Source organism: Chroicocephalus ridibundus, chromosome 3 (assembly GCF_963924245.1).
Source record: "Chroicocephalus ridibundus chromosome 3, bChrRid1.1, whole genome shotgun sequence".
Classification (NCBI taxonomy): domain Eukaryota; kingdom Metazoa; phylum Chordata; class Aves; order Charadriiformes; family Laridae; genus Chroicocephalus; species Chroicocephalus ridibundus.
In genome coordinates, this window is record NC_086286.1 from 96,684,977 (window position 1) to 96,704,779 (window position 19,803).

Genomic DNA, 19,803 nt, shown 5'->3' on the forward strand with positions numbered 1-19,803 from the left:
GCTTTACTGTCGATGGGCTCATAAGTGAGATTGACTAAATACATCAAGACTGGGAACCCTTTTCAAATTGAGTCTAATTTTCCCAGATTACCTTTCGAATCTCAGTGGTCAAGGTGACCTCAATTGCCTTCCCGTGTAATTGCCACTACAGTAGATTGCACCCATAACTGAGCTTGGGTACAGCTAAGAGCTAGAGAGATATTATTCTGGGCAACACCGAGTGCATCTACAATAAGTTGGTGGTCCTTCTCATTAGTTCTTTCCCATTTAGGCAATATATTAGACAAGAGCCATTGACTAGTTCCCAGTGCCAGCAAAGAAGATTGAAGTGGATGTTCTAATTTATGCAAATCACTCATTGCTGAGCTTAATTTGTTTGCTAAAACTTCAGCATCTCTGCTGTTTAATACTCCTAATCCTGTTCCTAGGACACCAGTCACATCTCTCCTTGTTCGTTTTGGAGGTGAAGGTTTGCCTGTGCAACCACGCAAACCACCCTGTATAGGATGTATTTAGGAACGGTGAGCAGGTAGGTTTAACTGCAGAGATATTAATCTGCATTGATAGTTCCACTTGTTTGAGGGACTATGATGGATTAGATAGCATTTGTTGCTGGTCGCATTTAATGCTGGTTGCATTTAACAGCATAAGGTCAGAATTCAGAAATTAGCGGATATGTAGTTTGGTCGGTTGTGGGAGTAATAAAACAGGGAGAAGGTTAATAGGCAGTAGGGGTGGCTGTTGATGTAGTGTGAGGGCTAGAAATAGGTGTTAGTGTGACCTTTAAGGGTAGCCCATTTGCATTATCTTTCCCTGTATCTGTCCACAGGCTTCTATAGTTGTGTCATTAAAGACAAAAGTAATTATACAACTGGGCTGTGAGAAACAGTTTGCTCTGCCTTCTGATTGAGTTTGATTTGTCCTTTTGATGACCATGTAGGTATTTCCCTTTGAATGATTTGTTACATTACATCCAATAGAGATTTTGTCACCTGGTGTAGAAGAAATAAGGTGACTTTATTTGCTTTTATCATTGTATGATTACCTGTGATTGTCATCATTAGGTTTTGCCTTGGTGTCCCCAATATTCCGGTATTCCTATCAATTTTAAGTACGTATGGTGCAGAATGTACTATGCTTACTGTATTGATCAGCATAAACAAAAGAACTGGAGGCTTCCATCCCATGCATGAGGCTTGTTGATGTCTGAACCGAATTTCATCCCTGCTGGTGATGATTCCTCCTGTGAGAAGGATAAGCCAATGGTTAAGCTGATCTCCAGGGGAGGTTTGCCAATGTCATTCCTGGTATCATTCCTGAAAACAAAAAACAATACAAGTCTCAGTGGGATTATTCTGGACTGGTTACCCCTTCTAGTTAGTGGCTAGGGTGTATCCACCTGGCAGCTAATACGATGCTTAGCTCCACTGCTGTCTTCTGCTTCCCAGGCCAAAGGACTGCAGGGTTTTGTTAGTGTCGTTGTGACAGTGTCAATTTATGGTAAATCTACCATAACGGGTTTCTCTGGTTAAAGGCCAATGGGATACATTTTTACATCTGATGGAGGTGCTCCATAAGGTGCTGACAGAAAGAATGCATGAGTGACTGGGTTCCCTGTTAGTTTATATTGGTTATTCAATTGGTGAATCATTTTAGGCAATCGAGGATCTCAGTGGGGCTTGTGTGGTTTACAACTCCTTTTTAATAGACCATTTGCTCTTTCTACTGTCATGTTTGATTGGGAATAGTAGAGGGTATAGAATACTCATTGAATGTCTCCCTGCTTTGCTCATTCCTGCACTTTCTTGCTGGAGTGTCATTGTCACTTTAGCTGGTAAACCTGAAAACCAAGAGGATATTCCCCTGATGGTCTTCTGACATTTAGTTGCTGTAATTGGGCCTGAGACAACTTCTAGTCCCACGAGGATGTACTGATATCAAAAGGTCCGATGTAATCAATTTGCCTCGTTGACCACAGGGTTTTTATTTTATTGAGATGTAGGGGTGGTGCTTTAGCAGGTGATCCATTTGCAATTTCAATTTATATTGAGGACATTCTGTAAGGATGATTTAATGCGTTTTCCTGTCTAGAGGCCAACCTCACCTTTGAGCTGCAAAATAAGGTGCTTCTTAGCCTGTGAGACCTAATTTCTGGTGCAACGATTCTCCCAGTCAGTACCATTTGAGATCTGGCCTGGCATGTCTCCTGTTTTTAGTCCTCTAGTTCTGGCTAATTCACCTACTTGTTGGTTCCATTTTGTGGCTGGCTGGTCATTCTTTACATGGTTTTTTATTCATCCTAGTTTAAATTGTTCTTGTCTAGCTATATCTAATAATAATAGTCAAACTTCAGTTCTCCAAACTGGAGATGTATTTACTTCCCAATTTAGGGCTTCCATTGACAAAATCATTGCATGGCACCTGCCCACACGGCATTGAAGTCAACATAGATGACTCTCGCTCCATTTCGTGCTGCTAAAACAACTGCCTTTAATTTTCCTACTTGGGTACTACCTTCACCTTCTTCCATTATTTGTTTGCCAGTGGTTATGTCTAATGCAGCAGCCTCAGACCACCATCTATTGTTTACCCTCTTTGCTGAGGCATCAGTAAACCAAATACCTTCATTTGGTGTTCTCTCAGTGAGGGGAGGTGCATGTAGAATTGGCGAAGGTTTAGATGGCTGGTTTAGTGCTAATGGGTCAGTGTTCACAGGCATTTGTAACGTGGCAATTTTTGTACGGTTTTCAGTCAATTGCATTTTGGCTGCTACTGCCACCAGGCAGGTGTATCATTTCCTGACAGTGGGTTTCCGTGCAATTCCTTCTGGGGCAGCAGTTCCCTTCAGAACTGTTTCTAGCAAATTAAATGGCCCCTCTAGCCTGAACAGGTTATTGCTGGTGTATTTTCTCAATTTGTTTAACTGCTTGAACTAAAGACAAAAGTCCCTTTTCTCACTTGCAATATCTCTGTTCTGTCCCTTTGAAAGTAGTTGAGTAAAACAATAAAGGGATTTTTGGCCAGTTTGGAATAGATTGCAGTAAGTGTCATGTTCCGCAAAAGCCCATTCTGCTATAATAGAGTTGCGGGGGTATACTGGCCCCAGTGGCTGATGTCTTTAATTCCTGTATTGGGGTTTTGACTGCCTCTGCATGTTCTTACTTCCATTTCCATGGGTTTCCTTTTCGTAAAAGTGAGTACAGTGGGTGAGTAATGACAGAAAATCCAGGTACACGTTTCCTCCAGTACCCTAAAGTACCCATTAGCTGTTGTGTTTCTTTCCTAGATTGGGATATCTGCAATTGTTCCATTTCACTTAGGGTGTCCGGTGGAATTGCCCCACTATCTGCAATCCACCAAGTACCTAAAAATTTTACTTCTCTACTTTGTCCCTGACACTTTTCAGGTTGAACCTCAACTTCTGCTTTATATAGTGCTTGCCACACTGCTGCTGCCACTTCCCCTACTCTTTGAGGGGAGGTCTCTCTGATCAGAATATCGTCTACATATTGGTACAGTTTCACATCCTGAGGAAGTGAGACTGTCTGTAAAAGTTCAGCAAGCGCAGCAGGAGCAGTCATACGTGAATGTTTATAACCCTGTGGGAGTCTGTAAAAGGTATATTGTATAACTTCCCAAGTAAATGCAAATTCCTCTTTATCCTTCTCCTGCAAAAGGACCATAAATTACATCTCTCTAACATCTTCTACTGCCATCTGTGGGTGTGCAGCTGCCTGTTAAAGTCGCAATATTGAGTACTGCAGACGTTAGAGGAGCTGTGTTGTTGACATTCAGGTGCCAATAATCTGTTGTCAGGTGCCACCTCCCATTTCCGCTTTTGGATGGGCCAGATAGACGAATTGTATGGGGACAGGGTTCTGGAAATAGTGTGCCATTTTTCCAAGTCTGCTGTTATGTCCGAAATTCCATTTTGTGCCATAGCAGAAACTGGATACTGTGGTACATTGGTAGTTTTCAAATTGGGGAGTGCAGGGGGTGCGCAGAGTAAACATACAGTAGCCTCCCAACTTCTACCAGGGTTGGGGTTGGTACTTGAACTGCAGGACCATATACTGCCATCTGGCAAGCACCAGTTTCCTCCAGTCAAAACACTGGAAAACAGTGAAAATATTTTCATTGTGCTTTTTAAGCACCCAGGAGCCATAAATTAATTTTCAAAGTCTGGCATACAACACTTGCTCCATTCACACCGGTGACTTTAACTCTTTGCTGTCCGGGGTCACACACCCAGCTTCTCAGCATCCTGTTGGGTTAGTTCTGAAATTTGTGCTCCCATATCTATTAGAACAACACCACCGCCAATCAAAATGTAAGTGCCTCCTTCATTTAGTGGCTTAAATATTACATAATCACAGAATCATAGGATCATAGAATGGTTTGGGTTGGAAAGGACCTTAAAGATCACCTAGTTCCAAGCCCCCTACCATGGTGGATATTGGGGTATCACCAGCTTCTCCTCATGTGTGCATAGCTTGTATGCAGGCAGCTTTCGTGACAGCAGTGGAGAGCTCGCTTAGGGAATAGATGAAAATCATAGAATCATAGAAAGTTCACTTCGTTTCAAGGCGTCTGTTCCCCCAGCCCCATAAGCTACCCTAAGGGTGACAGAATGGGATTCATTCGCCAGGCAGGTCCTAGGTGTAAGAAAACTCCTGGACTCCAGTAACAGTTTGTTTCATCTCCACTTAACATTATTTGGTCACTGCCACTCAGGCGTATGTGCCATGAATATTCAGTTTCAGGTTCATAGAATCATAGAATGTTTTGGGTTGGAAGATCATGTAGTTCCAATGCCCCTGCCATGGGCAGGGACACCTCCCACTCGACCAGGTTACCCAAAGCCCCGTCCAACCTGTCCTTGAACATGTCCAGGGGCATCCACAACTTCTCGGGGCAACCTGTTCTAGTATCTCATCACCCTCACAGTAAAGAATCTCTTCCTAATATCTAATCTAAATCTACACTCATTCAGTTTAAAACTGTTACCCCTCACCTTATCATTACACTCCCTGATAAAGAGTCTCTCCCCATCTTTCCTGTAGGCTCCCTTTAAGTACTGGGTGGCTCTATAAGGTCTTTGCGGAGCTTTCTCTTCTCCAGGCTCAACAACCCCAGCTCTCTCCACCTGTATTCATAGGAGGGGTGCTCCACCTCTCTGATCATCTTCGTGGCCTTCCTCTGAACTCAATCCAACAGGTCCACCTGTCTTTCTGTTGTATTTCTCTTGTAAGTTTGCCAATTGCAACAGATCCCAAGGAATGGTTTGTGTAGTATACTGTGAAGCACCACCCTGAGGTCCTTCAGAGTGCTCTAATGATGGGTCTAGCCTCATATTCAGAGGTGTCTGAAGAGGGAAGAGTGGGTCATCATTTCCCTCATCACATTCATCAGGATCACCCCAAATGTCACCATCCCAGTCCTCTGGGGACACAATTAATTTCCTAATCTGCGTGGTGTCAGGGGAATGTGGAGCCCGCATGAGCATCATCATGTTGACATTTTCTTTCAACTTTTGTTTTTTCTCCTTTTCTTCCTGTAACTGCTTCTGCAGTAAATTCTTGCTGATTTTAATTGTCCTTCAATGGCACCCCAGTTATGCCAATGTTTGTGAGCCTGTTCTTCTGAGAATTTGGGACTCAGACTTATTCCATGCCTCTGTAAGTAACTGGTGATACTACTTGTCATGCTGTCGACTATGCCAATTTGTCGTGGGGGAGATGTAGACTGCTTAAAGAACCATTGCCAAAGGCATCAGCAAAAGTTGTTTTGTTGAAGTCAGATGTTCTAAAAGTGAGACTGAACAAAGTTCAGTGTCAAAGTTCACTGTGTTACTTACTGCAGAGGATATAATAATGATTCAAAATTAACAACACATAATCAAAGTTACCAACACAAAATCTTAGTGCACTATAATACAAGGTTAGGCATGATGTCAGTCACTTCCCAAAGATCTGTGTTTGGTCATGGGGGTCTCTCAGCCTCAAGGAGGAACCTTGAGAGGCGTCCCAGCTCAAGGGGAGATCAATGCCATGCAGCCAACTGCTTTAGCAAGGAGAGCTCAAAAAAGGCTCACTCAGACCGTCATATTTATGGAGTAAAGTGGTTGGCTCATAGTCAAGTTACATGTGACTTACATGAGACTCCAAGTAGCCACAACTTACTTTGTTCCTTGAACAATGAGTCTTGGAAGAAGCACCTGCTATTCACGTGCTAATCGAATGGTTGGTGTTCCAGTTTCCAAGTGCATGTGCACCAATGCTCACCATGACATCGTGTTCTTTGTGGGTTTTTAGAGAAGAGTTTGGAAGTAGAGAATTTCTTGGCCTGGTTATGGCCTAGGCCTTTACTACTTTTGGAGCCTGAACCAAACTGCCACTAGTTTGGTCAAGGAGTCAAGTGCATCCGTCTCACACCTGACATATTTTGGCAGAGACAGCAATACAAAAGAAGTTACAATGATGGATTGTGCTTCAGTGAATCTTACAGAGTAGTTATGCTGTGGAGAATGGCCAAACCCCAGCATTCATCACTTACACTGTTACTGATTCATGCATTTTGAATTGGTTTCAGACACTCTGGTTCTGTCTATGTTAGTAAATTAAAAGCACCAGGGCAAGACCTAGACCTTGGCACTGGAACATGATCCTTTAGACTGTTAAATAGTCAGTGTAGTCCCTGGTACAGTTTTGGCTGACGAGCAGTTTCCCAAACAATTCCCGGGCATGGTTTGAGAGTGATTTTTACAAATAGATAAACAGTATGTCAAAAGTGGATGTTTTCATATTTTGACTTCTTATCCCATTGTCTCCATTGAAATTTTGGGCGTTAAGGCAGAATACATTCAGATAGTTTCAGCTGTGATTTTTGTGTTTGCTAATACAAATATTACAGGCCAAGTTTCACAAAAGCAAAAGCTTCTCCCATCTCAACCTTAATTATTGGCAGTTTTGTTGCTCTAAAGAATAGTAAGTGGAGAATAAGAACGCCCAAAATGATGTTGCGTTGGAACTCAATGTCTTTTTGTGTGAGTAATTGGAAAACCTTAATAAGGCATGATTTTGAGAACACTTCAGACAAACTAGTTTCAGTGTTGTTTGACAAATCCGGAATGTTAAATAGGTCTGCGATTTCCACTGCTTAGCTTTGTGGATAATTTAGTATTGACTCCTTGTCCTCAGGAACATGAGAACAAATCTGAATTAATTAAATTGTAGATGTTACACTGGTTTGTGTGCCTATATCTTATGTGAATTAAATGGATCTCTGAAATGTGAGAGAAAATCCTGTATCTCCATCTGTTTTAGAAAAATTTTTTATGCACAGCTATAGTTCTTTTGGAATGTATATATTTGAGTGTGCACAGACTGCGAAGAATTAAGGATGGTGTGACTGGTTTTCTAACAGACACAAATACTTAGATTTTTCTTAAATAGCACTGTTCTACAAATGAAATACTTTTACTATAGAAACAAATTACATATATTTGAAATGAATCAGGTCATTAATGTATTCCTCGTTGGTTCCTGCCTGTCCATACAGGTACATTTTGTTGCAGGATTCTAAGATGCAACATAATGTTTTTTATTATTTTTTTAAAGGAATATCCACTTTAAGATAGAAGCCATTCGACTTTGACCGTAATGATCAAAATTCTAGAGACAGTTCTGCTAAAAAACGTTGAGAATTAAACAGCAAGCAAGACAGATTGTGACTGAACTTGTGGATATCTCAGTGTGCTTATCCCACGTTAGCAGGGCTGATATAGCCTACAGCAATACAGAATGCTTAATAGGGCTAGAAAAAGTGATACATTTACTGGATTTTTTTACTTATAACTTCTAACCAATTTGCAGAGCAGAGTTGTAGCAGCTGCAAGAGCGTCTGACATGTAAAGGGGAGAACTACTGTTTGACAGTCAGAATCTGTACTACCCAGAGTGGCAGTGGAGTATATGTTCCATGTTATTACTTGCCTTCAGTCTGTCACCTTAATTATGTAGTAAGGTTTAAGTGCTTTCATTGTCATTCTTAAAAATCTGCAGCTTTTAAAGGTCTCTTGCATTAATAATTGATGGTAGGGAGGACTGAAGATAATTTAGTAAGCTTTTGAACCTGCAGTTTCAAATTCTGATTATTTTTTTATTATTATTTTTTTATTTTATCTTTAACCTTTTAGGGCTCAGTGGGTGAACCAGGACCAAAGGGTGAACAAGTAAGTCATGTTACAGGTCACGGTACTTTCAAGTCGCACTACCAAATGGTGCAGTACATTGCATTGACTAAATCTGAAGGCTGATAGTATGTCTTTATTTTTTTTATATAGGGTGCACCTGGAGCAGAAGGAGATGGAGGAGAAAAGGGTGACTTAGTAAGGCGTTATTTTCTCTTCACCTGATCTGATATCTTGTTGTCATGAGTTAAAACTTTAAAGCGTTGTTGGAGTGCTTCAAGTATATGGTTTGATCATGGAAAGTCAGATTTCAGTTTGTCGTGGTTACATGGTTTTATATCACCTGGGCATTGCAGAACCACAGCATTATTAGCCCAGTCACGCCATTCCTGCTGTTTTGAAAGCAGTTTGAAACACGTGTATTCTATTAGGTGTTTAATACAGTACAAACTGCCTTGAAGGGGGTGTCTCTGTGTGTGTGTGTGTATATATAGAGAGACACACACATATGTAGAGATACACCAAGCATTTATATATGAATATATATATGCGTACACACACACACGTATATTTTCTTTGTGTTTGAGGCAGTGAGAATGTGGAGGTAGTTTAATTCAGGTGGAACAGGAGCACAGATAATAAACATCCTTAACAACTCAGACTTGGTGGAAACATTTTCTGTTGCCTTTATCTTTGAAAATAAATTGTCGCATGTAGCTGTTAGGGAGAGGGACGATGGTCTGGGAAGAGGCTGTGGCACTGTGATACTGCTGGAGGAAGGTGTATATACCACAGGAATCCGGCATGTTGTGAATTCACGTGGGTAATGCCTGGCTCATGTGCCCCTTGGGTAAAGAGGATTTGTTTTCCTACAGAAAGAAAAATGCACTAATCCAGTGGCTCCTATGGGGCCCCATCCAGCAAACCCAGAACTTGCGCTTTCAAAAGGAAGTAAACTGCTCCCTATTTAAAAAACAGTACCCAGGTTTTGTGCTCGAAATGAGCACTTTTTTTCCTACAGTCTGCCATTCTGAAAGGCTTCTAAAGTTAATTAACAGCCCTAGTGAGCTAGATGCCCAGTAATGCGGCTTTACCATCACTATAGAGATTCCCAGGAAGCATACAATACTATGGGTTGCTTAAATGTGCTGACAGTCTTGTTTTTAAATTGATAACAGTTGTTATTTCTACTTCACTTATGGCACAGTCATTAACAGACAAAGTAGCCTTCCTGACCTTTAAAAACCAATTATTTCACCAATGACATGTGGGAACTGGGAAAATACAATTTTCAGAAAGCTCTCTAAGAGTAATATAAAAAAACACTGAAGAAGATGAGTTAATCTATTTCATAGGTGATTACAAGATTTTGAAACTTTTTTTTTTCCCCCAATTCAAAGGGAAAATTAAAAACTTCTGAGGAGTTGGACTATTATTCTGTGTTGAGTGATAGAGGGATCTCAGGGTTGTTCAAGCCAGGATCCAGGTTGCTGAGAACAGGAGCTTCTAGGGGTTTGGCTTCCTCATAGCACATTGGGTAGACACCTGCCTGGTTTCTGCTGCAGTTTTGTCAGGGCTAACACAACAATGTAAAAGATCCATAATTCTGTCAAACTAGAAATTCCTGATTAAATAATGCTTCCTCTAAAGGTTTCCAAGCAATCTGCCATGATTTCCCTGTGCTGTAACTGTGGCTTGAGAGGTTAGAGCCGTGTATCTAATTCTAAGATAAGCAATACCAAACCAATTATAATAAACATGCTTTCTTATTTGTACCTTACAGAAATGTTTTTGAGAAAGGAATTTTACCAAAAAAAACCATCTTAAATTTAAGGTTTATTTCCAAATGAATTTTTATTCATTTCAGGTGCAATTTTGCATAAATCAACTAAAAATGTGAGCATTTTTTTTTTACAGTGAAAAAAATTGTGTCAAGTTTACTGCATTTGTAATGTCTATGATAACGGATGCTCTCTTCTAATATAGTTTGTCTTATTTTCGCTTAGGGTGATATGGGATTGCCAGGAGCAAAGGGAGCTGTAAGTATGATGAATAGCAAGCACTGTTACAGAAATACAGAGATCTAGTAGATCAGATAGATGGGTTTCTGATTTGAGAAACAAAACAGAAATAATGAGCTGAGCTCTTCATCGCAGTTAAAATGAATGAGTCCCAACATTTCTTCTGTTTGGATTTTGAATACAGTTAATATTAAAATGAATTTGCTTTGGAAAGGAATTCACATCCAGAATTCTAAGCTCCATAAAAGAGAAACATTATTCAACGGCAATTTTCTGGCCAACTAATTTTTTTTTTTTTAAAGGTAATGAATGCATCCTTTGTACAGTAGGTGTTGTATATAAAGGAGGCTCAGTGCAGTGGCTGCGTGCAGCCTATAATCTTTACACTGTGAAAAAGCTGGCAGCAGGACTGCGATGTCTGTGAAAAGCAGAAGTATTTCTGGCCCCGATTCCTTTTTTTTTTTTTAGAAATAACAAAGTGATAGCTTTGATGTGGAAGGTGAGCAGAAGCTTGTATGTCACATAACAAAAAGAATTTGAGAGCTGAACACATTCTTTTATTTCAAGATCACTGACGAGTGGGATCGTTACAGCAGCTGACAGTTTGGGCTATGATAGTAACATATCAACAGTTCTGCCTACAGGGAACTGAGGCTGAACATAACAAAAAGAGCTATGCTTGTGTTCTCAGGAGTTGGTGTGATTTTTGAAGCTAAGCAAACGAAAGCTAGACTCTGTGCTGGTGATCAAGATCTTATGAGGAAGAGGTGCAGTAGAGGAGAAAGCTGTAGTTGCATTCCCCCTAGATTTTTTAAATCCTTTTCTCTTGATGAGACCCTAGAGCGCTTGTCATCCTCATGAAGACATACACAGGGATGAGTAATCCATCAGAGAACCTGATAACTCACCAGGATGGGCAAGAAAGGAATGATGGCTTCCTGGTTGTATAGTTCACGAAGAGAATTTCTTCTTAATATACTATTGAAGCATGTTCTTTGGGTTTTCTTCTGACGGGGACAGCAATTAGCTGTCCGAGATGCAGCATAGGTGGAACTGAAATGGCTCCATCTTGTGGTTTTAACTGATACCGCAGTTGAGTCATTTCCATGTTTTTGAGCATCTCTTTCAGTGGGGGTTGTTTGTCTGTCTTTTTTTTTTTTTTTTCTTTGTTCTTCTCCCACTGGCTTTGGGAAGCCATAAGTATGTAGGATTTTTTTTTCTGTTTGTTTTGGTTTTTGGTTTTGTTATGTTGTTTGTTTGTTTTGGTTTTTTTTTGGGGGGCGGGGTGTTAATTTTATTTGGGTTTGTTTGTTTTTTGTTATTCTTTTTGTTCATTAGTATTACTATTGATTAATTGTAGTAAAATAACTTGTATTGAAAGTAACTCAGAGGTGCCTGTTGGCATAGGTCTCACTCTGCATGATATTTAATCACTTTTAGAAAACTTACTGGAGCTATAGCTTTATTTACTAAATGTATGTAAGCGGACATATTGACGTAACCATATCAATCCTTTCATTCGCCAGGGGTCAAGAAGCTTTACCAGTAAATAGCTCTTTCTACCCCTTCCCTGAGTGAAATAAGCTGGCATTGCGTCTCTTCAGGCAGTTTGTCAGCATCAGTTTGTGTGAGGGTGTTCCCTCCACTATGTGCAAGCTCAGGTGCAGGCAGTAGAACCTGTGTGCAGTGAGCTGTGTCTCTGACAGATGTAAACAAAGCAAAAATGTGTATTCCCAAGCAGCTGGGGGCTAGATGATACAGGCTCATACTGTGGTACTCTCTACAAAAGGCATGAAAGGCATTTGGAGCAAGCACAGAGCTGGAATTTTTGTAACTTAAGGAGCACTTGATGTCTAGAAAAGTCGCACTTGACATGCACAAGGGCAGAAGTAGAAACCAAGTATAGGAGATCTGTTCCTTGACAAAAAAACCCCAATGTCTTGTGCATATCACTATGGGTGCCAATTTGCGTCATTTGACAGAATATTATTTTTCCACTTCTCCCTTTTAAATGAGGAACACAGACCTCTTTGAAAGTTTATAAATCACATAACCACTGACTCCTGTCCCTTATTTAGAAATAAGCTGTTCTCTACATCCCAGCGTTCATTGTTTTGCATTTGCAAATAGCTCCTGTCACCATTTTGATATGTCAGAACGAGTCCAATACCGGTATAGCAGTCCATTGCAATTCCTCTCTTTCACTGTCAGGTTGGTAATCCTGGAGACTCTGGTTCCCGTGGCCCTGAGGGAAGTCGGGGACTGCCTGGCATGGAAGGGCCGCGAGGCTCACCCGGACCGCGAGGCTTGCAGGGCGAACAGGGTGCCCCAGGGCTCCCTGGCAGCCAAGGTCCAGCTGTAAGTACTGGTTTCATGTAATTGGCATCTTTCGGACACTCATCTGTCACTCACTCCACTCCGTTTCTTGCATCGGGAGATGCGTGTGCATACAAAACCCAAGCGCCACAGTAGAGTTTGAAATACACCGTCCCACACAACAGCCACATTTGTGCACCAGAGAAATCTTAGGGTTGTATGCAGTGAGGTCCTTGGGTCCTCAGCTTTCTGATCAGTTCCATTTTCTTACACCCACCCACTCCTGTGGTGCACATGTTTGATACATGGGTGTATCACACGTAGTGTCTACCTTGCTAGTCAAATTGACTTCAGCTGGAATAGTTGCACTTGCAGGGATTGGAACATCTTTTTATCGACCGGCCAGCATTTTTCACATCAGGCACACTTACAAGATGTACTGTTATATCAACTGTTTTTATAAACTTTTTTTTTTTTTTTAATCCTAGGGAAAAGAACCAACCGATCAGCACATTAAGCAGGTTTGCATGAGAGTCATGCAAGGTAAATACGCTAAAAAGTACTTGTTTCTTGTGCATTTAAATGTGGATAATCTACTGCTGTGGAGGCAAACGCGATCTTCCCAGTCTTATCCAGCACAAATACCACAGCCTCAGCAGGGGACCTGGCAGAAAATCTTCCCACATGTGAAGGTGGACACAGTATGAGAAAATATGAGAAAGAAGTCCCTTATTTTATATATACTTTGCAGCCTCATTGAAACAGCTGTTGATTCCACACTATTACTAGAGTAACCATGTGATATACCAGAGTGTTTTTACGAAATACATGTATTTTCTGTAGAAATCGCTTGCTATGTTTACTAATATAAAAATACACAACTTCACAGAAAGGTTGTTTTACCATTTGTGTGCTATTAGATTACAGCAAACAAACTATGTGCAAAATAAGTAAAAAAAAAAAAAAAAAAAAAAAAAAAAAAAAAAAAGAGAAGTCCGGAGAGAGGCTTTGTGTAGGAAACACGCCATAAAATGAAAGCAATAGGCATATGTTCAAAACCCTGATTATATTTGCTTAGTTCTTCTTGACACACACAGAAATCTGGAGCTTTTCTAATACACTTGGGTGCATGGGTTTTACTGAGTTTAAAAATTTATGCTGCCTTGTAAGCACCAAAGAGACTTTTCCATACTTGCTACTGAAGATGCCCTTTGGGGTGTTATGCCTGTGTAATGTCAGGAGTTTACCAGAATGAAATTGCTGCTCATGATTTAATCTAATCTCAGTAGCCATCATTGTTCTTGACACTGCCCAACAGGTTTCGTTTTTTTTTTTTTAAAGTTTTTTATAGATAGGATAATAAGGCCTTTTAAAGTGGTCTCTTGAAAGACACAGTAATACTGAGGAAGATTGTAGTGAAATCAGGTATGATGGTTGAATTTATTCATAACCATCAGAATTAGCAGTGAAGAGAAGGCTATGGGAAAAATCTAGACTAACTTAATTGCATCCCTCTTGAGAACCCCTGTAATTGTCAATAGTGTCATGCTTAAAACCAATCAACCAAAACCAAAAAGAAGAAACCAATCCACATGTGTCCCTGGAACCTTGTCAGCTTAAAGACAACCGTAATTGAAGGTCATGTCCTGAGTAGGCTTTGCCTGGAGATTGCTATCCCCAGTCTTCCTCAGGTATCTGCTAGCCATAGTTCCTGTTTTATTTCAGATCCTTTACATCTGCCCCCCATCCCCGTCTTCTTAAATTTTCTTGGTTGCGGACAGCAAATAACTAGTCTTGCCAAGTCATGCAGACTTGATAGCAAATGTCATATGGAGTTTTGTGTGGCTGTATCCAGAGAAAGTTATTTCTAAGGCATGCTTGGAAGATGGCTTTGAACTATAGAACAGAAATGATAAGGGAAGAGAGGACTGCTCACATGCTGTTGCAGCAGTGGCCTGAAAGAGGGATGAGGAAAGGGGAATAGCTAGCTTAAACGATTCCAAGGAATGGCCAGCTGATCCTATGCCTAATGAAGAACAAAGCTTCTGCTGATTTACCTTAAGAAAAGATCAACGTAAAACGTTCAATTATTTATCAAACTTGAGCCCAGAAGCACCAATTTGAGGGTTTCTTTCCTCTGAAAAAGAAGGTAGATGACTGCCCTCATGCTTTTTTAGTTGTTGTTCTTGCAAAGACGGATTTAAATAAAGATTAACAAGTAGTAACAGAGACCTCTTTTAAGAGGCAGCAACTGCATGAGTAAGTTTTCTTACTATATGGTTGAAATTTAAATGACATAGAAAATTCTAAGGGCATTTCTAAATAAACCATATACATTTAAGTCCTTTCAGCTTGCAAAAATTAAATGTTTACGATGTAGGCTTTAGAATGACCAGCTCCACAGGGTGCCTGTGGTTTCCCTCTAGTACTACCAAGATAGTATCTTATACGTAACAAACTTTGTAAACAGCGTTGTACGTAAGGAAGGTGCTGTACTGTAACCTGTTAGTTTCTGTAGCAGAGAATACATGCTCTTCAGTGAACACGGGAATCTCTCCATTCAGATCCACTTACTGCTTAATTCCTGTTCATTGCAGAACAACTAGCTCAGCTGGCAGCCAGTCTTAAGAGGCCAGAATTTGGTGCTCCAGGTTTGCCCGGCCGACCAGGGCCACCAGGTGCTCCAGGGCCTGCTGGTGAAAATGGCTTCCCAGGACAGCTTGGACCCCGTGGCTTGCCTGGCCTTAAAGGTCCCCCTGGTGAGATCGGTCGTAAAGGTCCTAAAGGTAAGAAATTCTGTAGCTGGCCTTCAGTTGTTGACTGCTCTATTTTTTTCTGGTTTTGCTTCTTTGTTTTTTTCTTTCCTCTCCTTTGGCTGTAGCTGTGCATTGTACACATGTGGAAAAGATCCTGCATTAGGAACCTAAGCTGTTTTTCTAATTGTTGCCTCGGTTGCCCCAGTGATTAAAGGGCACATTGGCCTGGCCTCAGCAAGACGTATTTATAAATCTGTTTTTTGTCATCAAATCACTTACATCGTATGAGAAAGGATAGGTATCTATCTGCCTTGAACTAATAGTAAGCAGAGGAGTCAGTTTCCTAATATTAATTTTCCCTCTCATGGACTTTTGAGGTTTGTGTTTTTCCTATGCTGAAAAGTTCCAGCAGCGATTCTGTCTTTCCTCCACTCAGTCCGGTTGTGATCATCGCTTCTGTGAGACTTGTGGTCCCAAAAGCATACGTAAACAGTCAGAGTCGTTCACTAATCTCTAGCCTCCTTTTCTAAGTCTATCCAGTTTGTCACATTACAAGTGACTGATAACAGTCTGCCTCTTACTTGGGTATAATACTTAAGCCATTTAACATCATTGCACCCTGTACCATAACCTATTGATTCTCTGGCAAGAACAAATCCATAATAAAATTGACTTACCTTACACTTCACAAAAAAACTTCGATCTAAGTTAATCTCTTTTGTTCCTGACTGAGTGGGTCTATATTCCTCCAAAGGATTATACAGTAGAATTTTCTGCAAAGTCCACTATGTATGTATTAGTTTCTATTCATCAGTGGTTTCAATTTGTTTTCTTGAAGGAAGGTTTTATTTAAAAATTGTATTTCTGCACAAAGCCGGTCCGTTGCTGGATTAGAGCATTTACTTTTGTGTAATGTTTTATTTGAAAGTAAAATTGGGAAAACCTTTGAGAGAAGAAATAGAATACAAACAAAGCAAACCTTAACAGCATTGTTGCTGGAGCTCTGCTACTGTTTTCATTTAAGGTAATGTCATCTGTATTTGCAGAAGCAACAAAAAAATTGAGATACGCAGGTGATCTAATATGCTGAATTCGATTCAGCACACAGCAGGCTGCACTGTGTTAATATTAAAAAAAAAAAAAAAAAAAAACCACAACAAAACATCTACAGAGCATTGAAAAAGCCCCAAACAAGCAAAATGCTTTGTTTCCTATCACAATTGTCATCAAATGCCAAGTTACCTTACAGTAGACCTTGACATGCAATTACAGATACAAGAGAAGTGGTGAATGCTCATGTGGAAGTGCTATCAATGGTACATGGCAGGTACACTGAAGAAAATCCCACTGCGTCACTCTGACTTCCTGGTAGTTATCAGAGTTCCACAGAGATGAACTGACTTTCCCCATCCATTTGGGGGGTTGTCTGAGATGGGAGTGAGAGGAAAAGGGTACCTAGGACATTTGATAAAAGGGGAAAAGGAAGAGGATGTCAAGAATGGTTTAGAAGAGCATGATAAAGAGGAGACAGAAACACAAGAATGTGTAACCATGAGATAGAAGATACTAAGGTACAGTGTTTTTAACAACATTGACAACAGCAGAGTCAAAAAGAGTTGCCTCAAGGAAGGAGGTTATCGTGACTTTAATGAGCAATCTGGGATAGTGAAGGATAGCAGAATCAGACATAAGAAGTTGGAGAAATTTGGAACAACCACCAGTAAACACCACTCCAAAGCGTTCAGTAGCTGGAAATAGCAGAAGTATACATGGGTATCCTGACATCGGTGCTTCCAGTAGCTGCATTTACAAAGACAGGCTTGATCTCCATGTTGACTAGGCAGTCTGAAATGTAGCGATAAGATTCCTCCTCTAGCACCCCATGTGCATCTTCTATTCTTTTATTAAAACGTGGACTTTTGTACTGACTCCTGTGTCCCGTTACATAGCTCCTTTGGTTTCTGCTGTGCCATTTCTAGGCAAGCCCCATACTTAACAGTCTATTCCAGCTCTCCTCACTGCAGTACAAGAAAGTACGGAAGTACAAAATAAAGCTCGCTCAAACATTATTAGGCATATACTTGAGACTCTTGACTTGCAGGAAAAAAAAAAAAAAGAGTTTACATAGGGTATTCACGAGTGGTAGATACAGGTACTGCTATGGAATATATACAGTGAACAGAATTTGAACTTTACAATTAAAACAACAAAAAAAGCTTCCTCTTAATAAGATGCTTGTTTGGAACAACATATGAGTTTGAAGAAAAGCTGGCCACCCACCAAAGAAAAGTCTCCATAATACCAGTACAGGAGAACAAAGTCCTTTGTTTTACTTTTATGAATACCTTATGTGGTTGTCAACAGAATACTGTAATGTGTGGAAGCCAGCTCCTCTTTTCTTCTCTACACTAGCTGTCTCAAGGACCAGCACCTGAGAATTTTTACTTATTAGCAGAGTTCATGTGGTCTTGTGAAAGCCATTTCCAGTACCCTCAGCCTGTATTCTAAAATAGCCTGTGTAGCTTCGTGAGTTTGGTTTATTTCTGTTATACAGGCAATGGAATATTTTGATGGTGCTTACTGTCCAGCCCCAAGTATTTTTCTTTCCCCTCCAACACATCTGAGTATAACTCAAATGGGGGAAAAATTCCCAAACAAATCCCAAACCTCTTACAAGGACATGTGTCAGGACATCATTCAACGGTGCTAAGACTGTATATACATCCACCTGAATTCTCTGCTTATTTGCCATTCACCTCAGAGAGGGAACTTACTGGAAGTAATGCTCCAAGCAGGCTGTAACTAATGTTTCATGAATTTGCTTTAGGTGAACCAGGAGAAAGAGGAGAAAGAGGATTTCCAGGCAGAGGACTGAAAGGCTACCCTGGACCAAGAGGTCTTCCAGGTAAATATTAAAAGGGTGAAGATAAAGAGGAGAGTAAAAATTCATTCAGAACTGATACTCAAGCTGCCTTAGAAAGACAAAACATGTCCATTAAGCAATAAACTTCCAAATAACAGTACTCCATAATTTTTACTACATAGGTAATGATACAGTCACAAATCAGAATTAAAAGCTCTTTTACTAAAGAGCTACCACCCCATTTAACTCAGTGTAGAAAGATTAGAAAAAATGTATACAAACCATAAAAAAATAGAAAGAAGAGGCAATCTCTCTCTCACACACACAGAGAAATGTGTAAAATCGCCTCTCTTTTTTTATACAACTATCCATATATATAACAAAAAACAAACTAAAAAGGTCACAAACCCTAGATTATCTCACTGGCAGCCACAGCAGTCTTCAAAAATCTCCATTCGTAATTTAGGACATTCAAAGTACCATTCTCCTTTATTTTTGTGGTAATTAATTGCACTGTTACGTAACAGGGGTCCAGGACAGATTCTGGCTGACGAGTGCAGCACGACTGGCCTCCAGTGGCCAGTGAAGGAAAGTAAAAGGCATTTCCATCAGTATCTCTCTGTAGCACTTTTCTGTGTGTATATGGGGACCGAAACTACCAAAATTTGTTCTCTTTGTGAAACGGAGAAAAAAATATCAGTTGAGTATATACTGATACCTAGGACATCTGTGAAACTCGGAGTTGTCGTCTTTAGAAATTTATCATAGGAAGAGGCTTACAGAAAATCACTACATTTCATCCCTTCACTGAAGATAGAGCAGTAAAAAGACACCTTAGTGCTCAGCAGTTCCACTCTATCTATCTATTTCCCCAACACATCTGAGTGGAGAATAAAAATAAGTTTTTGATGTCTCTCTTTCTGGAGTGCTAATGTAACTCTGAAGTAGTGAGTAGCATCTGCTCCTTCATAGCCTTCACCAACAGGGTTGTCCACAGTGCTGCAATCAGTTACACGGCAGAGCTTTTTACAGCAGCAGATCTGCTCCAGTATAACGGGAGAGGGTTGGGACTGACATTGCATTGCTGTAGATGTGTAAACACAGCCTGGCTGGCTATTAGAGGAAAACTGTCCCTCCAAGTAGGCACCTCTCTGGGGAATTCACCAAGAGCACTAAAAAGCCATCTTCATACAGCTTTTTAAGAAGAGGATGTTCAGTAAAGTTATATGTATATGCCAATTTTTAGACCTGCATCCACTTTTCCAGGTGAACCAGGCAAACCCAGCTACGGCAGGGAAGGCCGTGATGGTGACCGAGGTCTCCCTGGGGTGGCAGGTCAGCCTGGAGTTCCTGGTCCTCCTGGCCCTCCCGGCCCTCCTGGGTACTGCGAGCCGTCGTCTTGCAGAATGCAAGCTGGACAGAGAGTTGGTAAGAACATGAAAGGGCCGTGAAGGGGCAACGCAAGTGCCACGAAGTGTCGGCATCAATTTACTTCCTGCACAGACAGCTGAGAAAAAATAAGGAATGAAGGAGAAATACAAACAGGGAGAAACCTTTCAACCAAGGTTTCAGTAAGGCATTTTTAACACCGTGGTTGTACATTCTTTTTAAAGGTGTACTTAGCAACACAAGCTGGAACAATGGTGCTTACAGAAAT

General features: G+C 40.6%; 1 protein-coding gene across 2 annotated transcripts in view; it reads left to right on the forward strand.

Annotated features, from left to right (window-relative positions):
- The window catches only part of COL9A1 (collagen type IX alpha 1 chain), a 74,786-nt gene extending 55,050 nt beyond the window's left edge, over window positions 1–19,736 (forward strand). For both annotated transcript variants that reach the window (XM_063331123.1, XM_063331124.1), the window contains exons 31-38: window positions 8,197–8,232; window positions 8,344–8,388; window positions 10,197–10,229; window positions 12,423–12,569; window positions 13,016–13,070; window positions 15,125–15,313; window positions 18,111–18,188; window positions 19,413–19,736. In XM_063331123.1, the coding sequence (XP_063187193.1) occupies window positions 8,197–8,232; window positions 8,344–8,388; window positions 10,197–10,229; window positions 12,423–12,569; window positions 13,016–13,070; window positions 15,125–15,313; window positions 18,111–18,188; window positions 19,413–19,597 (768 nt within the window). In that variant the 3' untranslated portion in view covers window positions 19,598–19,736. The remainder of the gene's footprint in view (window positions 1–8,196; window positions 8,233–8,343; window positions 8,389–10,196; window positions 10,230–12,422; window positions 12,570–13,015; window positions 13,071–15,124; window positions 15,314–18,110; window positions 18,189–19,412) is intronic.
- The last annotated feature ends 67 nt before the right edge of the window (window positions 19,737–19,803 follow it).